Source organism: Merops nubicus, unplaced genomic scaffold (genome assembly GCF_000691845.1).
Source record: "Merops nubicus isolate BGI_N331 unplaced genomic scaffold, ASM69184v1 scaffold49396, whole genome shotgun sequence".
NCBI classification, from domain to species: domain Eukaryota; kingdom Metazoa; phylum Chordata; class Aves; order Coraciiformes; family Meropidae; genus Merops; species Merops nubicus.
This window is the reverse complement of record NW_008613915.1, coordinates 1-9,606: the sequence shown is the minus strand read 5'-3', so window position 1 is coordinate 9,606 and position 9,606 is coordinate 1. Positions and strand designations below refer to the sequence as shown.

Genomic DNA, 9,606 nt, shown 5'->3' with positions numbered 1-9,606 from the left:
GGCTCCTCCTGCACCCGGAGCGCTCGGCTGGCCTGCGCTCCCCCGGGGCAAAGGACAAGCACTGCTATTATGTGAGAGAATGAGAGGGGAGGGATTAAATTCCTGGATATCCGAGAGTAGCTGATGAGTTGGAAACTTGGGTTCCTTCTGCGCTCTGAGCACGTGGGGGAGGAAGCATCAGCTTTACAGGGATTGTTTCCATTTTTCTCAGGGTAGGAGCTTTCTATTTTGTTTCAGCGCCAAGCATACAAAAGATGGTAGTTTTTATCTTTTGGAGATGGAGCCGTTTAACGTCAAGTAGGATTATAGGTTCTTTCTTGCCCTATGTGCAACCGCTTGAATTTGCTTGTGCATTGTAAAGGGGACTGCACAAAGCAAAGGGGAGAGGATTAAAGGACAAATGTCTCAATTAGGGATATGCTTGTGTCCTGCAGCTTCCCCTCCTCCAGCTGGAGAGCTGGGGGTTGCTCCTGCGTTTGGGCTCTGCGTGCTGAGGGAGGTCACAGCAGCTGAGGAGCTGGCTTTCCCTTATATACATACACATGTATCTGTTCTTGCTCCTCTCTGGTTGTATAGAAGTACTGGGCTTTGGGGGACTCCTGGAAAGTATCAGGCTGTTGGGCTGTTGAGAGAGCTATAAAATGATCATAGGGCTTAAATACTACCTGATTCTTTCAGAATGAGGAAACACTGGGTTTGGTGGGATCACCATGGATGGGAATATCTTCCTGTGCCCGCTTCTGTTCTGCAGCAGCATTGATGTGTAATGTACACTTGCTTTTCCTTTTAGGGTTATCCTACTAGCTAAAGCCTGCTCCCTGGCTCACTGAGGCAGTGCTGAATGCTGAGGGCAGGAGGTTTCCCTTCACAGCCCTAGAGAAATGGCTTTTGAGGAGGGATCTTTACAGAGAGGAAAAAGAATCCATTGTGTTAAAACTAAAGCTTCCCCCCAGCCCCACTTTCTGAAGTTCAAATCTGTCTCATGAGCTCGTAGTAATCAAAACTGCATTTGTAGCTGTGTGGGATGGGAAGCAAATTATGTATGGATCATAGTAGTCAACTCTGACCTATGCAGTTGCCATGATACAAGAGCATTACACCAGTTCTCTGGAATCTGCCTCCAGTTAATCTTACACAGAGCAGCTGTTTTCTAAGCAATTTGGTGCTTTGAGTTTATAAACGTGCTGTAGATTAAAAAGTAGTTTTGTATGATAAAGGAAACAAACCAGTATTTTAGGTAGGCGTGTTGTTACAAATCACGTACAGCTCACTGAGGGGAGGACAGGTCCTGCCGTGGGAGAAGCTCAGCATGGCTCTAACCACTAACCACCACTCTTCAGTGAACTGAAGCACCAAGGCTCGCAGCCCTTCCCTTCCTCCTCCCCCTCACAGTTGAGCCCTGTGCCTCTGTTTTACAGAAAGCTGACAGCAGATGTTACAGTTAAGATAGCTGAGATAGAAGAAAACCTATCAGCCTTGGCAGTGAAGAGTAACAGTACAGATGCTGACCTGAATATGCTGGAGACAGATGCCAAAAGCCTAGACCGTGTCGTGAAAGAACTTGCAGAACAGCTAGAGTTCATCAAGATCTCTGATGTTCGGGGTAAGTGAAGGGGAGAAAGCAGTGGGGTGGCCAAAGATTTAATTAGTGCATGGTTTTAAATACCAAGTTAGTGTTCTAGCTTGTAGTAAAACACAGTTCCTAGGAGGGCAGCTTATTTCTGTGCATTATAGCAGGAATTTTGTTTTGCCCCCTTACCCCCTCTCTCTTCCTCTGCACAGTGCAGAGCCAGCTTAAGTTCCTGGGGCACAGAATTGTCTTAAAGTCTCTTGATTAATACGTTTTAGATGAGACATAACAGCTGAAAGCGTAGCAGATTCCAAGATACGCCTCTGGACATCTCCCTTGCTCTCCCCAGTCTGTTAAATTGCTGTTTCTATTTGAAAAAAAAATTACTTGGATCTTTCTGACTAGGATTACACTGTAAGGGCCCAATTCTTCTAAGCCACCCAAGCCTTGCATACCCATTCGCACACTGGAGTGTGGCAAGAATCAAAATTTGCTGGAGAAAGAGGAATGACACCGATTTCTTTGGAAATGTTGAAAGTTAGCTTCAGTCCAGCTTGAATCAAAGTTGCTTGGTTTTTTTTCCCTTTTTAATTTCATAGGAAGTCTTGAGATTGTTTCCAGTCATTTTGCAGAATGAGGCAAGGATGTAGAACAGGAGCGTCCCAACCTGTGGCATTCTGCACAGGAAAGCTGCCCTGAGGTGCAGGGTGCAGCTACCCCTGCAGGGTCCCTCACACCCGCTCAAGGCCTCTCCAGTAATTGTCCAAAACAAAAAGTTCTGTAAATCAGCATCTTTCATCAAGCAGTTGTTGCTTCAGAAAGCTCTGACCAGTTTCCAAAGAGTGACTCCATAAGCCAGACATTCCAGGGCAAGCAATAAGAACTAATGGGATAAATGTATCCTTAGAAAACAGACTGTTGCTCTATAAACCTAAAGGGCTGGATCTCCCTTTGCCCACAGGGCAAGCAGATTCAGTCACTAGAGTCAGAGAAGAGCTGAACTTCAAAATCCAGCAAACTTAGCACACTGTCAACCAAGGAAAATAAAAAAAACTTTTTTTTTTTTCCCACAACAGGCCAAATTCTGTCATCCTTGCAATGGCACCGAATACAGCTACAAAGGCTGGTGTTCCATTTAACTTTCTATTCATATCACTGACCCCGATGTGTCATCTGCAACCTCCATAATATAGATTACTTTGGGTTACAAAACATTCCTGAGCAGCTCCATCTGCTTTTTGCAGGAGCCTTGGATAGTATCACCAAGTACTTCCAGATGTCCCTGGAGGCAGAGGAGAGGGTCAATGCCTCCACTGTTCACCCCGACAGCGCCGTGGAGCTGTCGGCCCAGACGCGGCAGGAAGTGGAAGGCTTGATGGCTGAGAAGGAGGCCCAGTTTAAGGCTAAACAAGAGGAGCAGTCGCGCCTTCTGGATGAACTCGCAGGCAAGCTGCAGAGCCTGGATCTCTCGGAAGTAGCTGAGAAGGTACATGGCTGACAGTCACTGGTGTAAAACCTGTAGCAAAAATAAAGTCAGGTTTGTGAAGAAGCGATGTGTAGAGAGGAATTGTTTAGGGCTTGACAGTGTGAGATAACACAGTTTGTCCATGAAAAATGCATTTCTCAGATGATGGGGTATTTGTGAGCTAGAAAAGGGCTGTTTAATTGGTGGGTTCTCAGACCTACTGGCTTTCAGGCACCAGCCCTTCATGTTGGTCTCCCTCCTGCCCTTCCCAGCCCCAACAGAGCATGCATCTTCTCATCACCCCTGTCCTAAGCCAAAGGCTTTTGCTGTGCACAGAGCTTCGACGTGCAGAAGAGTGTGGCGAGTCTGCTGGACTGAGCCATCCACGTAAGCCTGCCCCGAGTTCAGGTGCTTGCTGTCTCCGGGTGCCTCTCTCCTTTCCGTGGCTCCGCAGGGCGTGCGCCATGCCCGCACAGTGCCCAGCCAGGCAGTGCTGCTGCTCGCACCGATGGGCCACCCTCCTTGGCATCACCACCCTCCCGTCCTCGTGCTTGACATCAAGCAGAACTGAGAGGGAGCTGGAGTCAGAAGGGCATTTTCTCTGTTGAAGCTGCCTGCTCATCTGTGAACATGATCAAGGGTGGCTTTTTCTTGGGAGGGGGTGGGTGTTCCCTCAGTTTTGCTTTGAAATCGGCCAGCTCCACTGGGAGAACAATCCTGTGTGAAGGCGTAGCTGCAGGGGACTGCTCATTAACTCCCCAGGGCAGGCCAAGGCCCCTGTTAGAGGATGAATTGTCCCTTCTCCTTTATAACTACTGGTCATCCCTCTCGACTCCCCCAGCCCTGCTTTTTTCTCAGGAGGAAAGAAAGAGGCATCTTTTTGTTTAGTTTCCCTTTCCCTGCCCTCCTCCCTAGCTGTTCTGGGGGACTGAAAATCTTGGGCGGATGTTTATCAAGGCCATAAACACTGAGTTGCTTGGAGCACCAAAAAAAAAAAAAAAAAGTCTTTGCTTTATAGCTCCTGTTGGATTGCCTGCCAGACAGGTAAGAGGCACTCATTTACACTTCACAGGAAAAAGCTAACTTGGCACGGCCCTGGGTTTTCCCAGAGAGGCTTTGGCTGCAAAGTAGGTGGTTAGTGACTATCATTTGGCAAAAGGGATGGGGTAGAAAGGGAAAAGTACCTCAAAGGAATGGCAAATTTTCTGTCTGGCTGAACAACTCCTAAGTGATTTCATTGGCCAAACAATTGACCAAGTAGCAGATAACTCTCAGTAAAAATGTTGCTTTCAAAAAAAAAAAATTCTGCCTTGAAATTTTTTATGGGAACACATCCTGACAACAACTCACAAACTAGAAAGTATTCTGGCAAGGTGAAGTCAGAGCAAATATTTGGTGGCATGCAATGGGACAGCTTTTTAAAGGAGATGCAAAACAGTTTCCCATTAAACTTGGAGCATTTCAGCTTCTTAGTATTTCATTTTTAGAGCAGTAGAGAAAAGGAGAAGCTCCTACTCTGCACGAAACACTTTCTTGTAAAAATGGCTTCTTGGCATGGGCAGTTTTTCCTGCAGCAGGGATGAAGCCTGACTGCAAACAAAAGGCACACAGACAGTAGTAGCTTCCAGCTTGAAACCAAAGCTTAAACACAGCTCTGCAGTGAAAGATGAGGTACAGGAAAAGCAGACAATGAAGGCATGACAGGGCTCCCCTCATAACCTCCAGCTGCTTCAGCATCAGGGAGCTGCCTGTTTGTAACCAAGGTAAAGGCAAAAAGGTGCAGGGGGCACAGAAGGTAAAGGCAAAATGTGCAGGGGGCACAGAAGAAAGGTTAAAGTCGTGTTGGTATGGACCTGCTTCAGGACCACTTCCTTCTTGCAGTTCTACTTCAGCTCCTTCCTTGTGGTACTTGGGATGCAAACATCATGTAGAGCAGCGTCCTACTCCATCCTCCTCAGCTCAGCAATGGAAATAGAGCTGTGACTGTTTCCCTTGCCTTAATGTGTCTCTGCAGACATGTGGCACTCCTGTGGGAGCCTCTTGTGCCGAGTCCGAGTGTGGAGGTTTAAACTGTCGAACGGATGATGGAAAGAAGAAGTGTGGGGGACCTGGCTGCGACGGGCTGGTGACCCTAGCTCACAATGCCTGGCAGAAAGCCATGGATTTTGACAGAGACATCCTCAGTGCATTAGCAGAAGTTGAGCAACTCTCCAACATGGTAATATGCCAAATCGTTAGATATTTAAAAAAAAAAATAACCAAAACTTTTATTTGTAACACAAGTTTAGATACTAATTGAGAAAGTATGTGTCTGACTTCAAAATACTTCTTTTCCATTGTGTAATTTCGTCAAGCTTGCAAAGATACTCTGAAAGGGAGCTTGCTCAAGCTTGCTTCATGGATAACTCCAAACATTAGCTTGAGCTGTTTAAATTAGCATTGGTGGGTACGGATCATGGCCAGCTTTTAAGTGTTTTGTGAGTTTTATGAGAAAAAGCATTTCTCATTACTGTTTCCTCTGACTCAGCTGAATTTTTGTATTAAAACAGGCCTTAGAGCATAAGCAAATATGCAATCAAGCCTTCCATTTTCCTCTCTTTAGGTTTCTGAGGCGAAACAGAGAGCCGATGAAGCAAAACAAAATGCACAAGCAGTTTTGCTTAAAACCAATGCTACAAAAGAACAAGTGGACAGAAGCAATGAAGATCTGAGAAACCTTATTAAACAGATTAGAGACTTCCTAATGCGTAAAAACCTTACATTTAAATTATATTTTCATTTTGGGTGTGTGAAAACTATCTTTAGCTCCGAGTCATCCTCTGCGGGGTAATGCAATAGTTGTCTCCTTCCCCTCCCCTTTCAGCCAGACTTCGTGTGTATGATGAAATCTGGAAACAAGAGAAAACCAAGACAATAGGAAAATGAGAGGAAACTGTGACATGTTGTTGTGTTCATTTCAGCGGAGGCTGCTGTACCATTGTAGTTTGCCAAGTGTGTTCGTAAGTCCTGGCTAGCAAGCTAAAATGCTGTTAAAGGGGAGGAATAGTCGGCAGCAGAGTTTATCTCCGTAAGGAAGCAGGTAGAGGCTAAATGAGGGCCTTGTTCACTTGCCAGCAGCAGCACGGCAAACCTGCTCCTTCCCTGTTTGCACAAGGCTGAGTAGAGTTAGCACAAACACATTTATGTGCAGCCCTTGGCTTCATTTCCTCTGGGCTCCCATCTCCCCCCACAGCCCCAGTGAGGTGTAAATAATCACCAAGATCTTCAGATGGCTTCCAAGAGAGCTGTGCCAGCAGGGCCTACGCACCTGCCAGGCCTCGCCCGAGAGGGAATTTTCACCCTAAGGATGCAGTTTTAACACCTTCATTTTCCATAAGTCTTAGGGAGGAAGTTTCCCCATTATTTTCCTTCGTAAGGGAGCAGGCAGACATTTGAGTACTGAGATGTGACAGAGGGAAGCTTTTATTCACATCTTTGTCATTTGTGTCCATCTCCTAGAAGACAGCGCTGACCTGGATAGCATCGAGGCAGTGGCTAATGAAGTGCTGAACATGGAGATGCCAAGCACGCCCCAGCAGCTGCAAGCCCTGACAGAAGACATTCGTGAGCGTGTAGAAAGCCTTTCTGATGTTGAGGTCATTCTGCAGCAGAGTGCTGGAGACATTGCCAGAGCAGAAATGCTACTGGAGGAAGCTAAAAAAGCAAGGTATTCCAATCCTGTTCTGCATTAGCTGTTTTCCATCACCAAGAGCTTGAATGAGACTTTGATTTCATTGTCTCAGAAAACGTGGGGTTGAACTTTCCCTGATGTAAGGTCTCATTCCTTTACTAAGGGGCAAACCCAGCCATTTGCAGTGTACAATTAGTTCTTTTTCTGGTTCCAAAGTAAAAGTATTTTTAGCATTAACATAGTTTTGCTCCACAGCAAAGGTGCAACAGATGTTAAAGTCACTGCAGACATGGTGAAAGCAGCACTGGAAGAAGCCGAAAAAGCTCAAAATGCAGCTGAAAAAGCCATCAAACAAGCTGATGAAGACATTAAAGGAACTCAAGACCTGCTGACCTCAGTGAGTTCTTTATGATTATTTCTTAGGATACAGAAACAGCACCAAGTCTCATACTTATGAACTTAAGCCTGTCTAGGGAAGGCTTTTGGGTACTGCAAGTCAAAGGCTGCACTTAAAATGAACCTAAACCTTTCCTGCATCCACATCCACTTTTGAGTAAGTATGACAGATGCTAGGGGACCATTTGCTCTGGAAAAAAAAAAAAGCCAGAAGGCTTTTCTTACCCCATATCCTGAACCCCTGAAGTTAAATAAGCAGGACTGTAGGAGACATGCCAGGATCCCTGGAAATCAAACCTGTTGACCATGTTTGGTAGCACGTTGGTGTAGTGATGTGATCAGCATCACTCATGACTGCAGCACAACACTACAAACAACATGGGATTAAAGTGGCAATTGCTGTAATCTTGCCAGATGAAGTATTTTCAGACTTCATCTCAAAGCCCTCGTGAGGCCATAGTGCTATCCATACCCAATGAAACTTGGCCAGCTTAGACAGGCAGCTTCACAAGTCCATTATTTCATGATAGTCAAGTATCTCAAGTTTTGCCTGTGGATTCAGCAACTCTTGCATGTGTAATACAATCAAGTACTTTTTAACCATGTTCCTTAACACTGTTTCAGACTCATATGTACCCCATTTTCAAGCAGTGGGCTCTTTCACCCTGACTGCAATAGGGCATTTGTAGCAAAATTAAACCAGTGGTTTTTGTATCACATCTATGGACATGAACTTAGTTGATCACAGCTTATCCAGAAAGTTTAGTATTAATTATTACACTGTCCTTTGAAAGTGTAACTCTCATCCCTCTTTTTTAGATTGAATCTGAAAATGCAGCATCTGAAGAAACACTGAACAATGCTACCTTACGTCTGTTTGAGCTAGAGAAGAGCGTTGAAGACCTTAAGCAAAAGGCTGCTACAAATTCAGAGAATGTGGACAATATAGAAGAAAAAATCGTTACTGCAAAACAAAATGCTGAAGAAGTTAAAAAGGTGAGAAGCTCAGGAAGGCTGCTGAGGGAAAGCCAACAAAAATCTCACCCCACATGTGGTCAAAGGAACATCAGTTTCTTTACATGTGATCCATGTAATTTACTGGTCAAGTACTGGGGACAAAGGGGGAAAAAAAAAAAAAGGCATTTAATGCGCTTACTGAAGACAGCTGCTTTTTACTTTGGTACCAGACACAGGAAGATGTATTGGGAAGTTTTCAGGTTCTAAAGTAGCTGCAGGAAACGTGTCGTGCTGTCACACTGTCAGCCTTTCACAGGTTCGTTTCTGTCCCTCAGCTTTGCTATCTGCCACAGGAGAGCTGGTGATACTTTCTGCCCTCGTGCAGGATATTTGTAGGTCTGTGGCAACGAAAGGTTCAGGAGAAACCCAGAATTTGGCCTATACAGCATCAAGCAACAAGAAAAATCATTAGCTCAATATAAACCCAAAGTAATCTCTAAATATCAGAGATGCTAAATTTGCTCTGTGACCACATGGTGTTGCTCCCAAATGTCTACTTCACACCTTTGTAATAGCAAAAGAATGCTCATTAGCAAAACAATTGACAAATCTGCCAAAGGAAGTGTCATTGCTCCAGTCTGTGTCCATAGTTAGCCCACCAGCTAGTCTCCAGAGAGGCATTTCCTTCCAGGAGTGATGTATTATCCATCAAATCAATTATTTCTGAACACTAAGTAGTATTTCAGGTGGCTATCAAGTAAACACAAGAGACTTCCAGTACTGCTGCAGTTTAACAGACTTATTGGTTGAATTCAGTTGGGTCATGGGAGTTTGTATCTTAACCCTGCAGAGAAAAGCACAGCTGAGAAACAGACCTCATGACTTCTCCAGCACCTTCACCTACACAGACTAGGCAGCTACTCTTGTTACTGACAGGGTAACAAGGGTATTCCTCCCCAAATCCAAGCATTCAGCCAGCAGCAGGGCCTGTCCCTTGCCCCATGTGGTTTTCCAGCTGTAACTAGGGGGCAGGTCTTCCAGGAGATATGGAACTGTGTAACTGAACCCCATCAATCCTTGCCAAGCGTCAGTATCAAAGCTGTAAAACAGCTACAGATCCCAACAAGGGCAACCGATGAGTCTTCACCCCGACTGTTACTTGAATATTCAGCAGGTTACCCCAGCGTTGGTTGTCCTTTCGTTAACAGCTAACGGCGTAGTCTCTCCTCACACCCGGATTAGTAAAGATAGGGGGGGAGGAAACGCTAACTGCCGCTGTATTGTCTTTTGAATGAGCTCCATCTTGTGCTTGAATCTGGAACAACAGGTCCTCAACACTGAGCTGAACGGCAAGTACAAAACGGTGGAAGACCTCATTGCCAAGAAGACAGAAGAGTCGGCTGATGCCAGGAGGAAAGCCAACACATTGCAAGATGAAGCTAAAGCCTTATTGGCTCAAGCAAACAGCAAACTCCAGCTGCTCAAAGGTAAGGCTGTTCTAAGCAGGTAAATGATCATCTTAGAATATGAAGTAATTTCATGCTATTC

At 45.3% G+C, this 9,606-nt stretch overlaps 1 protein-coding gene across 1 annotated transcript; it reads left to right on the top strand.

Annotated features, from left to right (window-relative positions):
• Window positions 1-1,418: 1,418 nt before the first annotated feature.
• Window positions 1,419-9,545, top strand: LOC103774612 (laminin subunit beta-1-like; the record flags this gene model as incomplete). Its single annotated transcript, XM_008942025.1, has 8 exons — window positions 1,419-1,603; window positions 2,815-3,056; window positions 5,050-5,253; window positions 5,638-5,782; window positions 6,534-6,741; window positions 6,961-7,102; window positions 7,921-8,097; window positions 9,386-9,545. Coding segments are annotated over 8 exons (1,463 nt in total), but the record flags the coding sequence as incomplete, so codon positions are not given.
• Window positions 9,546-9,606: the final 61 nt, after the last annotated feature.